The sequence below is a fragment of the Cygnus olor genome, chromosome 22, assembly GCF_009769625.2.
Source record: "Cygnus olor isolate bCygOlo1 chromosome 22, bCygOlo1.pri.v2, whole genome shotgun sequence".
Classification (NCBI taxonomy): Eukaryota; Metazoa; Chordata; class Aves; order Anseriformes; family Anatidae; genus Cygnus; species Cygnus olor.
Window position 1 is genome coordinate 2,323,249 of NC_049190.1, and position 23,376 is coordinate 2,346,624.

The 23,376-nt window shown below is 44.4% G+C and overlaps 1 protein-coding gene across 2 annotated transcripts in view; it reads right to left on the reverse strand.

The window, feature by feature from the left end:
* Window positions 1-233: 233 nt before the first annotated feature.
* Window positions 234-23,376, reverse strand: part of SIK2 (salt inducible kinase 2) — a 49,673-nt gene continuing 26,530 nt past the window's right edge. Inside the window, exons 5-15 of one of the 2 annotated variants that reach the window (XM_040534575.1) lie at window positions 19,510-19,634; window positions 17,320-17,443; window positions 15,049-15,269; window positions 13,463-13,615; window positions 11,691-11,855; window positions 8,625-8,853; window positions 7,628-7,912; window positions 7,363-7,526; window positions 6,165-6,278; window positions 5,365-5,456; window positions 234-4,048 (exon numbers count right to left, since the gene is read on the reverse strand). In XM_040534575.1, coding sequence (XP_040390509.1) covers window positions 3,451-4,048; window positions 5,365-5,456; window positions 6,165-6,278; window positions 7,363-7,526; window positions 7,628-7,912; window positions 8,625-8,853; window positions 11,691-11,855; window positions 13,463-13,615; window positions 15,049-15,269; window positions 17,320-17,443; window positions 19,510-19,634 — 2,270 coding nt within the window. In that variant the 3' untranslated portion in view covers window positions 234-3,450. The remainder of the gene's footprint in view (window positions 4,049-5,364; window positions 5,457-6,164; window positions 6,279-7,362; window positions 7,527-7,627; window positions 7,913-8,624; window positions 8,854-11,690; window positions 11,856-13,462; window positions 13,616-15,048; window positions 15,270-17,319; window positions 17,444-19,509; window positions 19,635-23,376) is intronic. The other variant, XM_040534576.1, reaches the window with a different exon arrangement.

Consider the following 23,376-nt stretch of genomic DNA (forward strand, 5'->3'; position numbering starts at 1 on the left):
TATTAGAATGCTTTCTCCATTTGCCTTGAGAATCTTGTGGTGTCAACTGCCCTGTGCGCGTTACAGCGATAGGAAACCAACTTCAGTCAGAGAAGCCAGCCTTGGCAGCATTTTCCCTCTGTGATTTGCAGCTTGGGGTGCCAGAGAGGAACGAGCTGCTGCGTAATGCATAAAGAAGCTGCTAAAGAACACAGGGCTGCAGAGGCTGTGTCAGCTCACCACGTATTTAAAAATGAAATGTACATATTCTTTATTTTGTATTAATACACTGTAATTGCTTTACAGAGTCCAGCATACCAGTTGCATGTAAATACTACAGATGAACTTGCCAAACTGGAGCTCACAATACTAGTGCATTTATCCCAAAGCAGAGACTAAACCCTCTAACTCCTTAAAAAAATACATTAAAGAACGTACCACACACACACATATATTGCACTTTTCTCCATATGAAATTTTTTACCCCAAATACATCACACCAAAGTCTCTTCAAAGGAGCCTGTAATACGAGATAATAAAGCTAAGAATTACTCTAACAGTAGTGTACGCGGTCCTCTAATGTTAGACGTAACAGACTGGAACAAAAAAGCCACTTCAAAGTAGCGTGACCACGAAGTGGTGCCCAGTGGATCCTCTGCTCTATTAGAAGGCATTAGAAGCCTTTTATTCTAATTGGCTTAAAGGAAATTACGTGTGATGTGAAATAGGCTCTTGGTCGAGGGAAACAGTCTAAACTACATTCGAAAACTGTCGCTTCCCCCTTTCCAGCACTGCCAGGCTCAAAGGAGCTGAGACGACTTGGCACGTTCTGACAAATGAATCCGTTAATTCAGAATTATTTCTCTTTGCGTCCTGAACTGGAGGTGATGGTGGGGCTGGACAGGGAGGGAAGCGGTCTCGGTCAGGGCAGTAAGCCAGCTCCTGGCGCAGAGCTGGGCCCGTCGCTGCAGCTGTGTCCCGGTCGCGTTTTGGCTTTGTAGTTCCTCGAGCACTTGTCTGATCTTAGAATCACAGAAAGGGTAAATTTTGTTATTCTCTGAGACTGCCAAGGAGTGAAAGGACAGGACTTGTGGTTGCCTCCTTTTCTCTTGTGCAGTAGTGAAACGCCTGGTCTGTGGTGGTACCGTGTGCTTCAGCTGGTCCCCGGCCCTTTGCTAGTCACCTGGGGGGCCGTGGGGGTGTCTGTGTGCCACAGCTACTGACCCTGTCAGAAAAGGGGTTTACTGTGGGAATTCCCTTCCTAAGGAACTTTGTCTATCTCAGCTATTTAAACTAGAGCTTTCCAGCCCTCTTTATCTTGCATCTAATAAGCAATCAGCGTGTGGATGGGATCCCTGCTCTTTAAACTTCCCTTTGCTGATGCCTTGAGAATCACTTTGCTAGCCGAGGTAGAAGCTGAGCACTCCTGGATTGAATCCAGCCGCACAGCTGGACCAGAGCCTGCAATACTCCTGAAGTCCTCCTAGCCTCCGTTTAACTGGGGTCTTATTGCTGTAAATGCTGGCTGATTTTTCACCTTTCTGGCGAAGGAAAAGAGAGCAGCTTTGAGAACTCCTTTTTCTAGCTAGGTAAGATCTCTGATTTGACACGCGCACAGAAGACCCAATGGATCAGAAGTACTTCTAGTTTTTTTCTTCTGCTGCCTGCTCAACCCAGTGCTTTGCTATGGCATCTAGAACACTAAAATATTTGTCTATCTATTTTAAGTCACTACATGCCCTGAACACCCAAACTTTGTGGTTGGTGACTACGCCTTCTTTATTCGTAGTGTCCAGGACCTTAACTCCCCAAACGTAATACTGGAGAAACTTTCCAGCAAATAGTGGTGTTTTCTATGTAAGCTATCAGCACGGTTTCTCCACCATTCTTTGTGCTTTAATGAATCTGCAATTGTGCTTTAAGTTTGCTCAGAGAAGGGCTGAAATGTCTAGCTGTGAGCCTCATCTTACAGGCTGACAGACAATATCCCACAAGATTTCGAGACCTGAGACAAAACCCTTATTACAGAGATCTGAACTTCCTGCAGATTCCTGAACAATCCTCCTATGACTGACGTTTTGTGATGGAAAGTTCTGGGGACACAACTGCTTGTTGAGTTTCGTATTCGTTGAAATGGTTGATACATCAACAGTTTGTGATGCTAAATATTGCTGTAATACTTTCAATGTTATATATACACAAACAATCAAAACACTAACGAAGTTAAACATTATGTTCCACATGGTGGAACGTGTGCTCTGAAGGGACTTTGGCTGTAGCAAGGATATAAATGGGGTATTGTCTACTTTCTTCAGAAAAAAAGCATATAGTCTGATAAAGAACCGAAAAAGGCACAGCACTATCACTTCACAGGGGTTTTTTTTAAGCTCATTGTTTTTATCCTTAAGTTCTAAAACCCTAAATAATTGTCCAAATATACAAAGCTCAATAAACCACCAGCAACACATACTGCAAACTCAAAACACAGTTTGTTTGCTTGTTTTTCAAATGCCGCAGAAGGACAGATGGATCCTCTCCAGTGATCAGAACTTCTCCCAGACCAAGCCCTCCAGGAAGGCCTGTCTGCAAAAAGGGGTGATTGCAAACGCCACCCCGGTGGATTTTTTTGATGCCACTGGCTACAGCTCTTGATTTTCTCATGGTACTTCTCCCCCCCTCTCTGTTAGCTAATCCTTTATCTTTCAGTTTCCTGAGCCCCACCCCGAGGTCTCTACAAATCACCGTGGTGCCCTGCGTCAGTTCCAGGTATCTTTTGACGAAGTCAGTATGTCACTTAGCAAAGATCCAGAAGCTTCCCTTAGTGAACAATTAAAATTTCCTTGTCCGGCTTGGGAAATAACTGCTCGCTGGCTAGCAGGAGGAAGCGCAGGCTCCTGCGATGCCTGCTGGTCTCCTGCTTACTGTGGAGGAGTCGCAGCTCAGGAGCTTAACCAGCAATTGGATGCCGAAGTGCAACTTCCCTTGAAATCCACCTTACGCTACTGTTTCAAGGGTATGACAGTTGCCATCAGCTCAGACCCAAATCTAGTCTGAATTTCAATGAAAACTATTGCTTTTATTGCCAAAAAGTAGAATGCAATGTGCATTCCTTCTCCTTTCTCCTAGTGAATGCTAGATGAATGCTGCCAGGCTATCCTTTTTATTTTTTTCCTTTTGGAAGGGACCATTTCCTTCCTTTAAAACTCACTTTTTTTCCCCTCTCCTTCTATGCAAACTGGTTCTTTATGGGACCAAACTGCACTGCCTCTTCTCTAGCCCCAGCCACTAGCAAGAGGAGCTAGTGGCCAAACCCTTCTAGCCATCTCCTGCTTTTTTTTTTCCCAGTCAGGTGGATTTTTAACTCCCCTGTTGCTTCAAGGGTTGAAAACTTTTGGGTTGGAACAAAAACAAAAATTCACATGCTTCTCCATTTGTCCCGTCTTCCACTCTGATGTTAGACACCCCGGGGTATTAATTCACCAGGACGTAGCCGCTGTGCTGGGGGTCTACAGTCTCCATCATTTCGCAGTCAAAGAGCCCGGGCAATTCCGAGAGGGTTAACGGGTCGTAGTTTGTCTGGGGCTCGTGAGATGCGGAGCTGCTCGGGCTGTCGGGCAGCGCTGCGCTGCTCTGCTGTGCTGGCTCCAGGGAATACTGGCACTGCTCGGGGAAGTCTGGCTCGGAAGAGGTGACAACAGGCAGCTCACAAGTCTGGTAGGAATATTGTAAGGGCTGGGGCGGCTGCTGCACCTGGATGGGTGCCGACAACCGTGACGAGCTGGTGATCTGGGAGGGCGGCAGCGGCTCCAGCTGCACCTTCGGGTAGTGGCTAAGGAAGGGGTCGTATTGCATTCCTTCCGAGGAAGGCTCCAGCACGGGGCTCAGGGGCTGCTGCAAGCTGAACGGGGCCGACTGCTGCTGCTGGGCTGGCGGCGGCGGCTGCTGCTCCTCCTGGCATGACAGTGGCATTTGGCTTGCCCTTGGGTAGGAGCTCTCGGCTATCTGCATCTGGTTGAAATAGGCCTGCAGCTGGGACTGCTTCTGCAGAAAGAGTCGCTTCTGATGCAACCTGAATCAAGGACACGAACAGCAATTATTTTTGCCCTTTGAAGTGTCAAGGCACTAGCACGAGTACTGCGTGCTAGTCACTCAAACAGTTCCAGCAGGAAAATTCCTGGGCACTCTTGCTTATTTATTGAAATTTACCCTGGGGAGCTGAAGAGTCGAGCGTCTGTGGCTACCAAGGGAAGAGAGCAACGCCTCCCTCCCCCATACTCCTTTTCTCCTCCCCGTGAAGCCTTATGAAGCTCCATGGTTTTGACCCTTTACAAACAAGAATTTCCAACGCAGTGCCAGGTGACACAGCTACCTTTGACAAATTCCTGCGACAGGACAAAGGGGAGGTCTCCTGCCAGCCAATTCCCAAAGCATGCAGAAATAGGAAACTGAGTACTGCCGCGTGCCGACACCATTCACAAAAGGAATCTGTTCTTTCTCAGCTTAGGCAGACCTCCTCTTCTTGAAGGAATATACCAAGGTGCTCTGAATGCTGTCAGTTGTGTCAGTTAAGGTCTTGATTAGAATTAATCAGTTGTCAGGAGTGACCGTAATTCTAGATTACGGTCAAGTCCTCAGTGTTTTAGTTTTATAAAGCATGCAACTAGGTTGTTGTTTTCCTTTCTCTTTCTGCGATTCTTCTGTGAAACTCATGGATAATAGCTGTGGTTAGTATCTATCTTGCTTGCTTGTTTAATGACTACTAAATGATGCGTTCATAAGGAGCCAACAGCCCTTTAACGTGGCAATTAAAATCTAGTCTGCTGTAATACAGACACGTATCAAGGCACACTTGCAATCTATTTACCCCCTTAAGTTATTTTACTTTACTGTAACTTTTTCAAAGAAGCATCACTTCTGACCTTTCAGTGACAAGAAAAACTTGATTCACTTTTTGTGTTCTTTACAGTAAAACTGATGGACCATGGGAACAAGACAGGAAATTCCTAAACGAGTGCAGGTGGAAAACCATGAGCCACGTTCTGACTTAGCATAAATACTGCAACATGTAATGAGTAGGGGGGATGAGGCAGAAAATGAATACAACAGTGTAACTGCTAGAGTAGCTTTCTCTATGCTTCCAGTTGTCCATTAGCAGTAAACGAAGCATGCAGGCAGCTGCAGTCTACCTGCACCGTAGCAGCATTAGCTGATAAAGAGCCTGTAGCACAGCACTTTGTAAACTCGTGGCAGGATTGTTGTCCCTCTTTAAGAAAAGAACTGTGACATTACAAATTTTAAAGTGAAGCTTTCCTTCTCAAAGACTTCCTAAACCAAGACTGTCTCAGTTCTTCCATTACTCATCTGCATAGTTAGAAAGCTTCTTACCTGTGCTCCTGTAACTGCTGTTCCAGACTCCGGGGCAATTCTTTGCAGTACAGCTGGCAAGTATTCTGAGCTTTTGATAGCAGAGTGGGTTTCTGCAAGAGAAGCGGTGCTGTTGTAAATTATATTTGTTTTAATGCATCCATCCAGAAAGCAAGTGAATGACAGTTGCCTCCCTTTATGATGGTTTAAGTGACCACCTCCAGTTCCAGAAGCTGTCACTAGAGCTGTCTAAAACCACCGTCACTACTGCTTACTGACTTCTGCTCTTGGGTTGTACAGCATCTTTGCATGAGGGACTTACACAATACCATCTACAGAAAGATTTCTTCCCAAGTGAAAGAGAAGCTGTGCTGGAAAAAAGTTTGGTTTTAATAAACTCAAACTATGTGAAAAATGGTTTAAAAAAAAAAAAAAGAGGGGTGAGCAGAGAAGAGGGAAGAGAAACAGCAAGCCCCTGGGGGTCAGAAGTGGGGCAGATGCTCCTCAGATCCTGATGCATGCCCCTTATGGGGCGCAACACAGATAATATGTATTCACTAGCAGTTACCTCAAATTGCTTTAATAGCACTGTACAGTAACAGAGTAGGAAAACAGCAGCGATACAGTACGCATTTGGCATAATTAGGGTCAGCATCTGACAAAAGACAAACACAGCATAATTTCAAATTCAGCTGTTCTCTGCTAATTTAGCCTTTGACTGATTTTTTTTTTTTTCTTGAGGAGAATAACAAGAGCTGTAGGGCTGGGCTGCTGTGTAGCAGCAGCGTCTGGCTTAATGCAGCGGAGGGGAGGCATGGTACCTGGAGCCTGTGCTGTAAGAACTGGGTTTCTAAGCTCTGCCGTCTGGATAATAATGGGGGATGTGCACCACTAGGGAAAGCAGATGCAGCCTCCTGCTGCTGAGATGTTTCCTCCTGCAGAGAGAAGAGGAAGAATTTTCATCCCCAGAAAAAGCTTTTCTGCCTCAAGCCTTTCTTTAAGGATTTTCCCCTGCCAGAGGTTCCACAGCTGCCGTGTGAAGTGGGTCTGTGGCGTCACTCACAGCTTTCCCTCCATGGTGCGGAGCCTAAATTACAAAGCTTTGAACTATCTGTGCTGCAAAACGCTACGGGTTTACATCTGTACGCAAAACATTATATATATAATGTATTTTGTGACTTGCCTCCCTCTGAAACACCAACAGTACTGAGTTAGCACTGCCCAACCTCTGCGTGTGCTTTTGTGCCGCTGTGGCTTTGCATTCAGTTTTGTAGCTGTGAAAAGCTTTCCAGGGGTGGAAAGGATAAGCACAGAGCAGCATCTCCAGCAAGGAGGAGTGCTGAAATGGGAGGGGAGTCAACTGTTGTCGAGAGGATACCATGAGCACTGCAGGATGTTTACATCAAGTGGGAGATTCTCGTGAAAACATCACAACTTTGTGGCTGCCAGAGTGAAGTTTTGCAGCAAACAGGCAGACAGAAATGGATCTGGAGCTGTAAGAATAGCAGCCTTAATCTGGAACATTAGGTGCTTACAGTGCCTGCGTGCTGCTTACTTACTTTATTCATGGGGTCTAGCAAAGTCATTATTCCCGTTTCCTGCAACCTGCTCCATTCCAAACAAGTAATTAGGGAAATGGTAGAAGCTATTTAGTATTTCACTATACAAATCAGGCTAACCGTTATCTCTCAGCTTTTGCACTTCTTAGTTACAGCAGGCCGATTCCAACACAGAAAGGTGTTAGTTGGGCTTTGTTAAATCTAAAGCAACATTCAATTAAAAGCAATAACAGACCATTGGACTCAGAGTCCACGAGATAGCCTTGTTAGCTTTCCATAAGGATACAAAGGCTAACCTGCAAATGCCCAGTCTCCATTCTGCAAGAGCCAGAAAGGAGAGGAGGGAACCTGATCTGTAAAACAGCCCTTCTCAGATCTCCAGAACACCTTATCCTCTCTTTGTCTGTCCCAGAGCATTAGCACCTGAAAGACCGAGCAGATTTCTTTTTGGTGTCAGTACCTGCGGAGGACTGTTGACGAGGTCCTGCAGCTGGGTGGCGGTTGATGTCAGGGCAGGTTCTTCTTCCGCTCCCATCTGTTCGTACAGCAGCTGGACTTTGTTCAGTTCCAGGATTCCTTTGGTTCGGGCCAGATTCTGGAGGTGCTGTCTGAATGCTACAATTCCTGTACAAGAGTTGAGCAGAACCCCTTGTCAGAAAATCGGTTAACGTGAGATGAGCTGCGCAACAGCCAGGGTGCCGTGGTGCATGCAGCACATTTGTTACCTTGGGTGAGGGACGTGTCCGAAGCCCTGCGCCCCTCTCGGAAGCTGACGGGAGAGCGGTTGTGGGTCTCTCGCTTTTGGGAGGTGAGCGCCTGCATGGCCGGGTTGGCAGGTCTCAGGCCGATGAACGGTGGCGTCATCCTGGGTGCTGGCTGGGTGGTGAGCACCACTTCCTTCAAGGATGGGGTGTCCTCCAGGTAGCTGACGTCTCTCTGAATGGAGCCCATGTCATACTCCGAATCAATGCTGCCCAGAGATGAGTTCTCATCCAACGAGTAGACCTTCCCTGTGACAAAAAGCACAAAAGCCAGAATAGGAGAGTGCAGCAGTGCTTTAGCAAGGCAGAAGTGCCACAGACTTGAGCTACTCCTGCCAACAGTGTCTCCAGTGACTGTCTTGGATGAAGTGAAACAAAAAAATAAGTTTCATAAAATAATTGTAACTTAACACTTGCAGTACTGGATTTTATTTATGTATTTTTTTACTGCAGGTTTTTACGTTATTGCAGCATTAAGACACCATGCAGGTGATGTTCACCATTCAGTGCTTTTTGTAGGTGATTCTGACAAGATTATAGCTTGAGCTGCTAGGCTGGGTCACCTTGCTGGTTTTGGGATACCCAAGAATCCAGAGGGTTTTGTTTTCCCCTGTCCTCTCCCAGCATGTCTTTAGGGGATGAAGGATTTGGCTTGTTCTTTCTCACATAACTAAATGTCCCCAGCTTGAAAGACTTCACCAGTTGCTGTTGGTACATGGCCATAGCCGGCTGTTTTAATTGTGGCTTTGATTTTACACTACCTGTACAGCACATTTGGGGTTGTTTTTCTTTTTCTTTTGCTTTTTCCTGTGGCCTTTCTAACAAATGCGAAGTGAAAAACCCAAGAGACTCTGTCTTGTGCTTGTCACTTTAAAAAGCCAGTGTTTTTCCTCCTGGGCTTATTAGATTGCATACGGAGAGCAGGAAATGGGCTTTGAGATATCTGTGCTGACTTCCGTACCTGTGCCTGGCACCATCACCAGCTGGTTGGTAACTTCTGCCAGAGTGTGACGTCTCTTCCCACAGCGAGCTGCTTGGAGGGCTGCAAATGCCTGTGCAGGGTCATCCTCTGACTCGCCTTCTGTCTCTATCCCTTCGTCGATAGACGTTTCCATCATGCTGGTAGGCAGTGACTGGCAGCCCTTCCTCATCACCATGGGAGGTACGGGATCTAGCAGGCAGCCATTTACCTAAATGTCACGAGGAGAAGACGGACAGCTTTCAATTACTTGCACACGGCATCAACCCCAAGTGTAGGAAATCTCTGCCTACCAGGTAGGCTGAAGGCAGCCTGGTCATTTAAATGCATGAACTTCCCCATAACCTGCTGAGTTAAGTAAGACTTGCTAAGAACTGCACAAGACAAAGGAACCCTTCCAGGTGGTATCACCACTGACATTCTCTTGGTACTTGAATCCCTAACTCTAAACACTCTTATTTGCCCAGCACTGTGTTCTCCAGGGCTGTTCTTTCTTGTTTAAAACAAACAAAAACAAAACAACAAACCAACTTTGCCAGCTCAGTCAAATACAAATATTTACAGAATGTACGAGATTATTCCCCTTACTATACTTACCTTGCTCATTTATCTTGCTCAAATAAGGACTATGCAAAGAAGTAGTCTTGTATTTAATTCACTAGTGTTCTTGCAGAACTGCCGAGACGTCTTCAAGAATAATACAATAAACGCACCCTTTCCAGCAGAAGTCCATTGGACTTAAACTGCTCTTCCACAAAGAGAGGCTGTGGAATCCCCTTCCTTGGATTCACTCAATTCTGAGCAGTGTCATCTAGTTTTGACGTCAGCCCTGCTTTTAGTGACAGGTTGGACGAGATGGCCTTCAGACCTACCTTTCCAATCTGAAATACTCCTAGAATTTTATTTCTGTGTTTACTCTGTTTTTATACTCCTGATTTAGCATAAAACTCCACTGCTCCAGGTGATTTTATGTAAAACTGTTGATGAACCATTCCCTGATTTTCTTTAGCCAAGATCTCTGGTATTTCCAAGACTGGTGTATTTGGAAAAGAAGATTCACTGCCTTAACAGTGGCTGTTAACAAAGGATCCTAGCAGCAGCCTATATTGCAGTATTCTGGGGAAGCATTTAAAGCAGTATTGAGCAATGCTATCAAAATTCTGAGCTTCAGTATAGCAATGATATTGGCACAGGAAAATTCTGGATCTGGTGCCCCTATTTTAAATTAATGTATTTTATCTTTCAGCTTAATTTCTTGCACACTTTCCTTTCCATTTGTGACTTTCCCATTCAAATGCCTTCTACTCACATGGCAGCAAAAGCACTGGAAAGAATATTTAGTGAATTGCTAAAAGGGAAAGCTGAGCACGCGTGCAGCCAGCTCTTTACAGTTTACCATGGCACATGGACCAGAGCCTGGAAGTTTTAGCAGCTATGGTCTGTAATACTCAGACACTGAAATATTCCCGAGTCAGTTGTGATTTGACATCTCCCTGTAGTCACCATTTACTGATTTTACTCTGGACAAACTGAATCTATAAAAGCACGAAAGCAAAGGAGAATACAAAATAAAGTTTGAAATGTTAACTTCCAAATCTCTTTGAACCACTTTTTGGTTTCCAGCTGCAAGGGACCACACAAGCTGTTACTTACAACAGCGATGAGATCCAGGGCCGCACTCTTAGTGTCAGAAACTAACCACTAAATGACAAATAAAACTTTCAAAATGGTAAGTGTGAAATCAAAATCCTGTCTGGCAGCAGGCAGAATACAACATGCTAAAACGAAAGCTATAATATGATGTGGTAGGAGAGAGAACAATAAAAGTTTCACGGGAATAATACATTTCATAAAAATAGTTCTCATAAGCAATTTCCCCTTCCTCACAAATGCTCCTGAGTTTTATCCCCGCTGCCACCCCCCATGCACTTCACTTGGTCTTTGCTGCCCTGCAGAGAGTTGTCACCGAGCTCAGAGCCGGATGGCAAAAAGCATCAGCCCGAAGCTCCCTTCGGAGAGCCGCGGCTGTAACCCTACGTTTGTACGGCTGCGGAGCCGTCACGTCCCATTACGTGAGCTCAGCTCAGGCTGGTAACTGGGAGGTGTGGGAAGCCTACACCAAGTCTTCCCGTCTGATTACAGGAAACAAAACCCATTAGATGGGACTGCAATCTGACGGGTCTCCAGAGGAGAGTTTACAGGCAGTCCTAGTTACAGGAATGGCCTAGCTGCGAACCGCGACCGCCTACTTGAGATGCTGCTGCTCTGATAGTTCCTGACAGTCCGCAGGTCCTGCAGGCTATTTACCATTCAACACAAAAATTAATAAAATGTAACTCTTTTGGCTGGCTTATTATGAAATCGGTAGATAATGACTTTTGAGTGTAGTATTTTTATAGCTTTAGCTGGCAAGGGCAGCACATGTTCCATTGCATCCCCCTGTTCTCATTTTTCTGAGTTTTTGGATGAGCAGCTGGGCAGGTTCCTCTCGATTTTCAGCACGAAGAGCGCTCAGGGAGTTAGAGCAGAGGCCAGCCGTCAGTTTTGGAGGGTTAGCAGCAGTTTTAAATTGAAGGAGGGTAGATTTAGATTGGATATAAGAAGGAAATTTTTTACGCTGAGGATGGTGAGGCAGTGGAACAGGCTGCCCAGAGAAACTGTGGATCTTTGGAGGTGTTCAAGGGCAGGCTGGACAGGGGTTTCAGCAACCTGATCTACTGAAAGATATCTAAAGACTAAAAGGTCCCTTAAGAGGTCCCTTCCACCCAAACCGTTCTGTGGTTAAAAGACACAGGAGGGATACTGAGGTCAAGGAACTGACATGGGTTTGGATTAGCAAAGGTTCTGGCCTCGACTCCAGCTCTGTGCTAGGATGACCAACGTCATTCTTCCCCGTCAGCAAAGGAAGCGATCTTCCTTTAGTTGTTCACCTAGAGATATTACCGCTGGCTGGGCTTTTGCTAGGCAGTTAATTCAACAAGCAGCAATCTTGTTTTAGTTTGACTAAATTTTGACACAACAGTAGGGTTCTTTTATGCTTTTATGTACCTTTGGTGTCTCAACTCTTTCTTCTTCCATAAATGCTGTCTCTGTCTGGCAGTTGGAGGGAGGGAACGAAAAGGTTTCTGCTCCCGAAGCTGGGGGAAGTCCTGGAGACCGCAGCAACCTCGCATTTTGTGAACGCAGGTTCACTGGTGGCACCACAGTTTGTGCCTAAAAGATGAAAAAACTCCAAAAACTGAACAATTTTAGGTAGAAAACAGCATGCAAAGCCACAATTAGACAATACCCATCCCATCAAAAACGAGATGTTTTTCCCACAGAAAAGCCAGTCTTAGTACAATAAAGACCCAGTTTCTGGACCTTTTCTCTTCCTCCTTGCTCCTCATTCCTATTCACCTGCTTTTAATACATCTTATTATTATTATTTTTTTTGTCCTGTCTCTTTGTATCATTAGAACTACTCTCTAAGAAAATAGCTGGTTTTAATCTCTGTCAGCCAGATTATTCCTGGACTTAGGTTTTCACAGTTGAAGTGGTTTGGCTTCCACTTCAGCAGAATGCGAAACCAAATAATGTCTTGCTGCCTTAAGCAAAAAAGGAGCAGCATGGTTGTGATTTCTCCTGGAAGCAGAATCCGGGCCCTTGTTCCATGCGGCAGCAATACCGTACCTAAGAGGCTGTGAACTTGGGAGAATATTTACTTGAGCCCACGATAATCTGAGTCATCTTAGGCCAAGTCTTTTGAAGAGGTCAAATCTTTCATGTTTCCAGTGAGGCATTAAAAGGAATCAAAAGCTGTACAACGTCTGTGTATCTTAATGAAACAAAAGAATGCAAAAAAAAATCTGAGAATTATTGGAATAAGACCCAATAAACTGTACGTGACCTTTCTTTCTGATGGAAATTACTAGGGAAGAAGCCGACTGAATAGCCGTAGAGCCTGTGCTGAATCAGTCAGTATAATTAGAGAGGATGCTAAGTGGACAGCCTGCTGCAATGGATGGGCTGGCACCAGATGTAAGGAGCACCCAGAATTGCTCTTGATAAAACACACATGACATCCTTAAGACCTAAATCAATTAGTCATCCCGATGGCTCCGTGGTCGATGCACACGGAGGTTTTGCAGCCATGCTGTGAGATCTCCTGCAAAATCGGGCTCTTGCTGGGTAGCAGGAGTAAAAAGTGGTGCAAGTTTTGGCAGAAATGACATTATTTAGGGACGTATCTATGAATCTTGAGTGACTCAGAGTCTCACAGCAGCGATACTCGTATTTCCTACATAGATATCACGGTGATTTGGCATCTTAACCTGATAGATTGATCCTAATACTTTCTCTTGGGTACCTCTTTCCTATTCTTTGCTATGCTTCATTTCAAGGGAGATAGAAAGTGTATCTAGAAAACAGCAGGGGAGAAAGTGATTTTATTTTCAACAGGTCCCTTTAGGGTACCTATGTTTAATAACACTGAGTTGAGCCTGCATGCTTCTAGCCCCATGCTAGCAGAGCTCTCCATAAATTCAACGTCTTGTTTGTCGATCACATTAAAGATACTCCAAGTGTTGCGCAGTCTCCAGAACCTGTATTTCTCTAACACTTTAACCACTGACTTCCCAGCAAAAGTTTTGAAATTCTCAAAAACTGAAGTTCTGACAGGAGCCAAACGTAAAAAAATCTTTCCAAAATGATGCTGCAAGTCTACATCCTATAGAAATCAGAAAATAGCAGTGACTTCTAAGTGAATGTAGAAACAATTTCAAAAGAAAATAATGTCTTGCACAGCCTTAAGCCCACCTCTGCTCAGAAAGAGACCTCACCTTGGCTACGGTCTGCTCAGCAATGGTGCTTGGGCGGCGCTGGCGAGCATCAAGTCTCTGCTCCACAGGGAAGCTACTTCGATGGGATTTGAGTCTCTCCACTAACAAGTAATAGATAGCAGCAAAGTGGTTGTAGCTCTTGTTCTGCAGAGACTGGAAAAGAAAAGCACAAGAGTTGGTGTGCAGCCAAATGTGTGTTATCTTTTCTGTTCTGTGAGACAAGGAATAAGACAGAGTTGTCAACTAGGGAAAAAAAAAAAAAAGATATTTAAGAGGTGGTGGGGTGGGCAAACTCTGTAGCAGTTCTGAATTGAGAAAATTTCAACCCAGAGCGCCAGGCAACAAAAAGCATCAGCCTTGGTTCAGTGGCCCCTGTAAGTCACCAGAGCTTGTAGTTCACATTCAGGGCTGTTCTGAGCCCCCAGAATTTGAACCTGGAGAAGAGACTGATCTCTGGGACCTCCTGAATATACTTGGCCTTTCCAAATCACTTGAAGCAGCAGGGAACTGAGCCTCTGCAAAGCAGAGAAAACAGCGTCTGCTGGCAGGAAGTGCTCAAACGTAACCTCCACGCTGGTTAAAAATATCAGCCAGTCCAGAGGAAATGATTGTGTTGACTCCACGGGGAGTCTTTCAGCATTTACAGTTGGTAAGCAGCATGATTTGGGATTGGAGGGAGACATATAACTGCTCAGTACTTTTATGCTCCTTTTTGAATTTCATTTCCCAACCTCTTAGAAGCTCAAAATGAATTTAATTTCATCTCTGATTTTCCCTCCTCTCTCTCCCTTTGACAAGTAACGGTTTATCCATCCTTATTCCTACTCTTCTGCTTAAAATCCAACTTGGCTAACTAACAAATCTCTACAAATAACCAACCGTAAGCCGCAGCAAGTGTCACCACCCTAACAGAAAGTCCTACAAGGCTACCATTTTGTACATAGTGCACACTGTATTTCCATGCATCCCCTTGCCTAATGCAATTGCAACATCAATTTTTTTTAAATGCATGCTTGTTTAGATGGAAGTCAATGGTTCATGTGCTAAAAGAACAGTACGGAGCCCTGGGATGTGGAAGCAGAATGCATTATTCTCTCCCATGGGTTCTACTTTGGATTCCTGACACAGAGGAGGATCTTGCCTCCCACAGTGCCGCCCTTTCAGCAGACTTGCTTTCCTCTGATGGGCAAAGAAAGCCTTGGACTGGACTAGCTGTTTGTGGCCAGCCAGAATGAGGTACACAGGTGAAATTGTCTGGGGGGCCATCACACAGCTGGTTTGCCTGCGTAACACAGACACCTCGCCCTGCCAGGGCTGGTCTTTAGGAAATTTTCTAGAGGGATGACTCTCCCTCACCAGCCTGCTGGCACAAACCAAGACATCAGCAGGACAGGAAGGAAGCAGCACAGCATTGTAAAATGCTTCCTTTTTCTAGGGTTTGACCTAGTAAAATATACCACCAGTTTTGATTTTTCTAAGTGTTGGAATGAAGAATGTTGCGAGGAGCTCAGGTAATAGGTTCCAGCCATTGAGACAGAGCAGGAGCCCTCCCACCAGGGACAGATAACCCTTGGAGTGTGTTTTACCTCGATGGTTTTCTGCTGGTCTATCCCCAGGCTGTGCATGAGCCGCAGAACCTGCTCGTTGTACTCTCCGATGGAGGGCTCGTTCTCCTGGCCCGGTGGGTAAAGAACGGGTCTCTGGGCAGGAACCTCTACAAGCATCCACTTGTGCTCTTTAATCTGAGCAATCGTCAGCCGTTTGGATGGGTCTAGGACCAACATTCGCCTGATGAGATGCTCGCACTCTGTTGGGAAGAACACCACGTTACCCACCTGCCTGCAGAGCTTCACCTGACACCCACCAAACAGGTCACAACAGGAAGCTGCCGAGCCTCTGTGCTAAAAACATTTCCTGGAGGCTAAAACCATCTTTCAAAACAAGATTAAAAGTCACACCTAAAATGACAAAAACTCAACTACTTTAAATCCCCGCAGGGCTTCAAGAAATGTGCAGATGTAGACCTTAGGAGCACGGTTAGGTGGTAGACTCAACAGTTCTAGGTTAAAGGGTAGACTAGATATCTTAGAAGTCTTTTCCAACCTGAAGGATCCAATGAGTACACCTACACAGCCCCTGCACAAGGGTAATGGTAATATTTAATACCTCTTTGAAGCCACTTGTGCTTTTCTAAGTACAGTGCCACCATTAACTGATAAAGCTTCAAAACTCCTCCGTGAATTGTGTGCGTGGACTAATTCGCATTCTCCCCTAGCAGTCTGAAATAGCTTGTCCAGGCTTTTGGGGGAAGGGATTGGCAAAGCTGCACTTCAAATCTGGATTATTATTATTTTTTATTTTAATTTTGTTTTAAATTTCCACACCAGTAGTCACAAAAACAAAGGTAAAAGTAACACCTCTGTGGCTTTGAATAGCAGACGGTGACTACGACAGCAGGTTTATCTGTTTTAATTCTAGGAACAAAGCACAATGAGTGCTTTAGGTGGCTGAATAATTCTGAATATACCAGGCCATTGCTACTTTCTGACTACTACACATTGGACAGGGTTAAAAACATCACTTCAGTGCAGTTGCCATGAGTCAGGCCATTCAGGTAGTTCTGACAAATAGTTTAGAGAGAGATTTCTGGCTATTTATTCCTGTTGACCTCTTTCGGTTTCAATGTTTTGCTACCAGGCACACCCTTCCCCACTCCCTGCAGCGCCGTGTGAGCAGCAAGGGGAGCAGCAAAGCTGGAAGTGAAAGAGCAGATCTGCGCTGCAGGCACAGCGAGGACAGCAACTTGCACCTAAGTACCTGGATCGAGCTCGCGTACTTATGTCAGCAAAGTCACAGACACAAACACAGCTCAGCACAGGCTGCAAAATGTGCCAGGAAGCTGAAGGCTTGCTGTGGTGCCATAATTGCACTGCTAAAAGCAACCGAGTGCTGAGCTAACTAGCTCAGCTATAGCTACTCTGTAGTGGCTATTTTGAGATGCAGCCAGGAAGAAAAAGGGGAGGAACAGAATGTTTTGCACCACAGAACCCTGAACAACAGGCCTGAAAACTTATTTTTAATTCCCTTAAAAACAAAAAAAAAAAATCATGGAAAGGAGTATACTGAAAAGGGGGATTTGATTCAGGAAAGCTGTTGTAAAGTACTCAGGTTTTAGACCCTTTAACATAGGGAAGCTGAAGGACATCGTCAAGCCCTGTGCAAAAATGGCCCCGTTTGTTCTTGTCTGAACAGGCACGAGGGAGAGTGAAACCCAGCAGACAAGGCAGTTAAGCAAGGCAGAGATCTGATAGTCTCTTTGTCACGTGTGGCAGTGCCAGATACATGACTCTGAGAGCCTGGCATATGAATTGGTCGCGCACTTCTTTGCTTCTGTTTAGCAGACACTCAAAAATCAGGAGACACCCAATGCACAATTTCGGTAGAGCAGCCACACTGCTCCCAGTGGATTTTCTATACGAATTAAAATGTTAGTGGCCTTGCAGAATGAAATTGAATTGCTACACAAATGTGCCTCTCCCCCTGTACCCCTGTATTTCTGGTCATTGTAGGATGAGAGGTCCTTCACCTTCCATTTTAGATCTCTCCTTGCCCTTGGGCAAGCTACACTGCGGTCTCTAGGAAAGACGGGCTGGTTTCTGTACCTAGCAGCAGCAGCCTGATTGCAAAGGTATACAACTCATCTAGGCTTATTTGTGTTTCTTAGCAAAATGAAAAATAGTCAGCCATACTGTAATCTGGTGGGCAGGTGCACCACCCTTCACTGTATTGCAGCAGAGATTATTCTAGAATTTATTCAAGGTTTACTATAATAAGAGTGGGAGAGGACAAATTGTTACCTTCTGACATAAAATAAGGTATCCTGAACCTTCCTTCCAGAACTCGTTGCCTCAGGATGGGGAGCGTTGGCCCATCAAAAGGTAATGCTCCACAGACCAAAACATAAAGAACTACACCCATGCTCTGTAAAAAAAGAGAATATTCATTTCATTTTTCAAGCTACCTGCAAGGTTGTTGAGCTTGGTTAGCTAAATCCTGTCACAGAGAAAAATTAAATTATGTTCTGCAGAAACAGGAAATTTATACAAAAAGGAGTAATATTTCTGGAGATCCCTAGACATTAGGAACTGTCAGCTAACCCCAGATGGCTAGGCTGGCAGTACCTCGTGCTGATAAGCAGGTAAGGTGAAATGTAAAGTGTTAGAGACTGGCTCTAGCAGGATGCTCCACGCATGTGACTGAGGGGTACCTGCAAAGTGAGCCCCCACTTCAGGTGACAGTTAGAGACCATTAATCTGAACGTTGTTCAAACAAAAGCAAACCTCAAGCAGCCACTCAAAATAAGAAATTGTAACCTTTCACGTTTACCAGCTTGCAAAACCTGGGTAAGAGGCACGCTGGTAACTTCACCAACAGTCAGCTTCAGGGGAACACCACCTAATGACTCTGCCTTGCTGCGTACAGCGCTGAGCACGAGGGATTATGCAAAATGAGCAAAAGGAGACAATCTGGGCAATAGCTCTCATCCAACTGCCAGACTCATTTTTTAAAGTATGCAAGTTAATTGGCATTGCAAGTGGAAATAGTCTTGCAGTATAGGCCAAAAAAAATACAGCGCTACACTAGATGAAATAACCACAGCAGATGAAATAACCACACCAAGCCCTCATGCCATCAGCTGGCACAGAGAGTCACAGCACTGGATTTCTCCAGGGGGAAAAAGCAAGTATTTAATATTCACCTTAAAACCTTTTAAGTACACAGAGATTTTAAAATCAAATATGTATTTTAAAAAGTCATTTCCTTCCTTACCCCGACAAAATTTGAACTGGGGATTGCTGCATTCCTCCTGCCAGCTTAGCACTTGCAGCAGACCTATTCTGTGACTGGATGTCGCAAAAGAAATACGGAGTCCTTATCTCAGAAGACAAGTGAAGAAGATAATGGGTGTTATCTTACCCATAAGTGCACGTGTGCTTCTCTTTGTAGCACTTTTATTCCGTTCATGATTTAGGATCTAATGTATTTAAAGAAATATTTACCAAAGCTTGGAGATTCACTTTTGCCATTCAAACAGGGCCTGTGCTGCTTAAAAGAATAATGGAGCTGAGGTCTGCTGTAGGTTTATGTGCCAGTTACTACAGGTTTATATATATATGTGTGTGTGTGATATACAACAGATAGATGCATACACACATATGCCCATAAAAGCACAGTGTTTATTTGTTGACTAGAATAACTTAAATTAGGTTAGCAGCTGAAAGGTGACTTATCGTGCACTGTCCTGTTGTGTACCAGGCTCTGACGAAAATGTCAGCGTGCGTGTTGTGAAATGTATAATGTTATCACTGCAAACCTAATGCCAGATCAGAGGCTGCCAACTTGCACTGTCTCTGCTTGTTTCAGAATATGAATCTGTCACTGTAAGTACCAGAATACTGAAATTAAAAAAAAAAAGAAATGTAAAGCAAACTGACAATGCACAAAGGGTACAGAGAACCTCTTCAGTTCATTTCAGTCCCTTTTCCATTGCACAAGAATGTGGTTGCTCTCTCTGTCCTCTTCCACAGAGTAGTACACATGAACACACAGAGATTCAAAACCATGCAGCTGCTTGCACTACAAATGTTTGTGGCACAACTGTGGCTGAGGAAAGCAGTCATCATCTCTACCGTGTTTCAGTTGCTCAGAGTCAAGAACTTACAAGCCTTACAGGTTCAATTCAAACTTAATACAGAAGATCCTAAATGCACCGAAACAGTGAAGTGCATGCATTCAGTCCAGGCAGCTTTTGAAGGAGGTACAGTTTTTCCTCTGGTGTGCTTACGTAGACCTACAACGTACACTTAATAGCCACCTGGATGGGTAACTTCAATTTAATTTAGTGTTAAGAAGCATTTTATGACAGTCAAGAAATGAAGCCAAAGAAGAACAGCTTGTCTGCAAATTAAGAAAACTCAGAGGTAAAACTTTGTTCCAACCTTCCCAAAGTTGACTTGAATCCATATTAAAAAAAAGAATAACGATACCCAGATATCCAGCTGGGGTCCCTCGTATTGCTGTCCTTCAAAGACTTCTGGGGCTGCGTATGGTGGGCTTCCACACCATGTTGTCAGAGGCTCGCCACTCTTATAGAAATTTCCAAATCCAAAATCTGTTGAGAAATTAAGGGGAAAGTCATTCCAAACTCCAGTTGCACAACAAACCGAATAATTATATGCATGGGCTGGGCCTGGAAACTCACAATCATTCACAAAAGGCTCTATCACAAATCTATTTATGATTACTCCCACTGAAAGCATTTATTAGGATGCTGAATGTCCTATACAGCTATTTTCACGACAACTGCATGATTATTACAATACTCTGCAAAACTTCACAACCTGCAGGAACTTTGAGTAAACTTCTACCAGTTTGCTAAATCCCAGTTTAGAAACAGCTATCACTAAAATTCAACGAGCTGACAATCACACATACATATGAGCTTATTTACTTGCCAAGAGATATCTGAGATTCAGTACTGCATCTGAGACTTCTTGAGTTTTCTTTAGGTGCTCTCTAGCCTTGAACAAACAACAAATAATGACAACAAAAGCATCGATCCTGGAGAAGGGAGGAGGGTACTCTGCCAAAAGCAACAAGCATGGGAAAACACGCAGCCTTCTGCTAGGGAGGAAGCTCTGCTCCTGGGATTGTCTACAGCCCCTTCATTCTCCAAGTGAAACTTACCATTTTACAACTGAGCTGTTCTTTTAAAGGGCTTTTCATGGCTTAAGATGGAACCAGACCTTGGGACTTTGGTATTAGTCACAATGGGTAATAATCCAATAATGAAGAGTGAAATGACAGCCACTACTAAACAGAGAGGTGAATTCAGAAACGAGTCTGATGCAAATTTTTCAGCTTCACTGCATGTTTTTTTTACTAGAACAAAACAGCAACAACAACAGTATTGAGGAAACTTGCTTAGTGACTTATCTAAAGCTGATTTTTTTCAAACTGCAGGATTCCAGGTGGGTATTACCGTTCCCTGGTGGCCAATCTGTAGCTCTCTTGCCATTCACTTCACCTTTATTGGTGTCTTAGAGATCTTCACAGCCCAGACCTTCCAGTTCCTCTTATTTCCTGCTATCCCTCTCGCTTCCTTTGCTTGGTTCAGACATCATTTGCTTTGGCATTCTTTATTCTGTTTCCTAATAGTCCCTCGTAGATCCCTTGCAGATACCCATTCTGAACATGCTCCTTCAGTAACACTACTCAGAATTAACATACATGGCTCCACTTATTCATCAGTCTTCTGCAATAAAAGCCACTGAAGCACTATGTTAGGGTAGACCTGGTCACGCCACGAACCAAAATCCTGGCTCCGCTCAAGTCTAGCAGTTTTCTCATGGATTTCAGGGAAGCCAGCACCTCTCCCTGTTGCTCCCAGCAGCACTGCTGAGTCCTCTATTCCACTTGTGCTGCGGGCCACTCTCTGTGACAACAAACGCTGTTAATATTAAAACAAAGGAAACAGATTTGATAACAAGGACAAATACTCTTTGGATTTAAGACTTTCAGGCAAACCTGCTTCAATTCACTAACAAGTCAGCTGCATCTCCAAGGGAAATAGAGAACGGAGCATCAGCGTGTGACATGCAAAGACCACCAAGCACAGTGACACTGCTGCTGTTCAGCGCTGGTTTGCTCCTGGGTGAAGGAGCTTTAGCTGTTCTGCTACTTTTTGCATGCTGGAGCAAAGCAGGCAGTAGGTTACAAGTTGCTTTGTGTTTCTTTTCTGAAGTGATAATGCTTTTACCCTTGGAGCTCCCCAGGCTCCTGCAGAGTAACGCTGGTGTGAGTCGAGGAATCCTGTGAAAGCCAGCAGTGCTGATGTACAGCAATCAGGCTGTTGATTTAGGCCTATCAACCCCCGAATACCTCAGAGGTATGTTATTACAATGCTGATCAGCAGATAGCAGCGCTGATAACCGCTGTGGTTACCAGACACCGTAGAGGTGCTGCTGGTCCAACCTCCTTTACTGCTGTTTGCACGGGTTGTGTTACGCAGAGGGAAGGGCCTGGCTCCCGTTGTATGTCCTGAGCTATAAACCATGAGACAGCCCTCGGAATCAAAGCAACACAGAGATATTAAACAGAAAAACTTTCCAGGCTTAGGTAAAGCTAACCTGTAACTGTTGTGGAGGAGCAGTGTGGAAAGGGAATCGTACCCTTCTGTTTAACTTCACAAAGGTATTTGGTTGCTTTCCCAGCAGAAGGACAAGAGCTCCAGCAGTTCATTTAACAGAACTCCTGCAGCGTACATCAAAAAGTGAACACAGGCAGAAGAGGCAGATTCAGGAACACCAAAACTGAAGAGGCTTTAAGAGCAATTCTTCTGCCTGTCGAGATTTTCCTTAGCGTGTAACACGGTATAGGCTCCTTTTCCAACTGCATCCATGGGCAAGACATACCACCTACTGCCAGAGCACCTACACGCGAGCTGCAGGAATGTTTTTGCCCTTTGAGACTTTTGCTCTCTGGCAAATTTGGTTACAGCCAAGCAACAGGTTCAAAAGGTATCTGAGTCACATACAAAACAGCATGATCTCACAGGCCTTTTGGCTGTTGTCATTAATTCTTTTAACTGTGAGTTCACTAATGATTTCAGCAAGACATCTACATGGCTTGGGAAGAGATCCCAAGTCTTTTTGTACCACAGGTAAATTCTTACGACAAAGACTTCCCCTTTAATGCCTTCCTCACCTCTGCTTCCTTACCGCATCGCACTGCGAGTCTCCATTGTGTTGAAAAGAACCACTAATCTAAGTAGGATATATTTTTAGTTGTCTCTAATGAAATGCACTAATTAGGAAGAATAGAGGAATTATGGAGAGCCAGGACTATACATCCAACCAGCTCTCAGGATGGAAATCTCTACAGTGGGTAACACACACCGTAAGGTGATAGGAACAGTCACTATTGCATTTAACAGTTATATTCCTGGGGGCATCCAGAATACAAACCAGCCTTCTCTCCACACCTTGTGCTGATGATCCATTTGATTTAGGTAAGCAGCTGGTAACTGTAGATCAGCCACAGTTACACACACATAATTCATGTCTTTCTGTCCTCATTATGCTCCTCCTCTTTCTAAAGCTCCCTTGTAGTAATCCTGAAGGAACAGCTCCATAGAGCAATGCACATCTAACCTCACCGACACCGCTTCTCAGTGTTGTTCTTCCATAGTAAATGCATCTTCGAAAACATTCTGCTACATGTGATCATAACATCATCAGGTAGCCTTGTCAGCCTCCATTTGAGACTAGAACTGTTAAGTCTGATCCGACATCAGACCTGCTCAAGTGGTCCTAGGGACAAATAAGGAGCCGCAGTCCAAAGCTTTAGTTTGGAAGAAACAAATCATGAGAATCTGCTGGAAGGAAGATGATGATTAGAGTCTTCAGACCTAGCAAACTGCTTGGATAAAGGGACTCTGGGGCATGCATAACTTTGAAACTGTTAGATTTAATGATGTATCTTACCCTGTTCGACTTAGTATCATCTCCTAGGTCAGCAGAGCAGCATTTGGTGGATTGATTACTTTAAAAGTCTAAAAAAAAAATTTGTTGGCTTTCTATAAGGCAAACTCTAGTTCAAATACAAATGATTGAGCTTGCTGGCCGCAGTGATTGATTCAATTCCATCAATTGAATCAATTGATTCAATCAGATCCTTGTCAGGATCTGATCAATCAGTCACACCAGCTCCTTAGGGATTTAGGATTTGTGTAGCTGCGTGCTGACTGCTAATGACCATCATTTTTGAGATGATGTAGGACACTCCCATCCCTCACCCATTTTTGCACTACTAACAATCAGACTGGACATTTAAAAGACAAATATTTAAGCTTC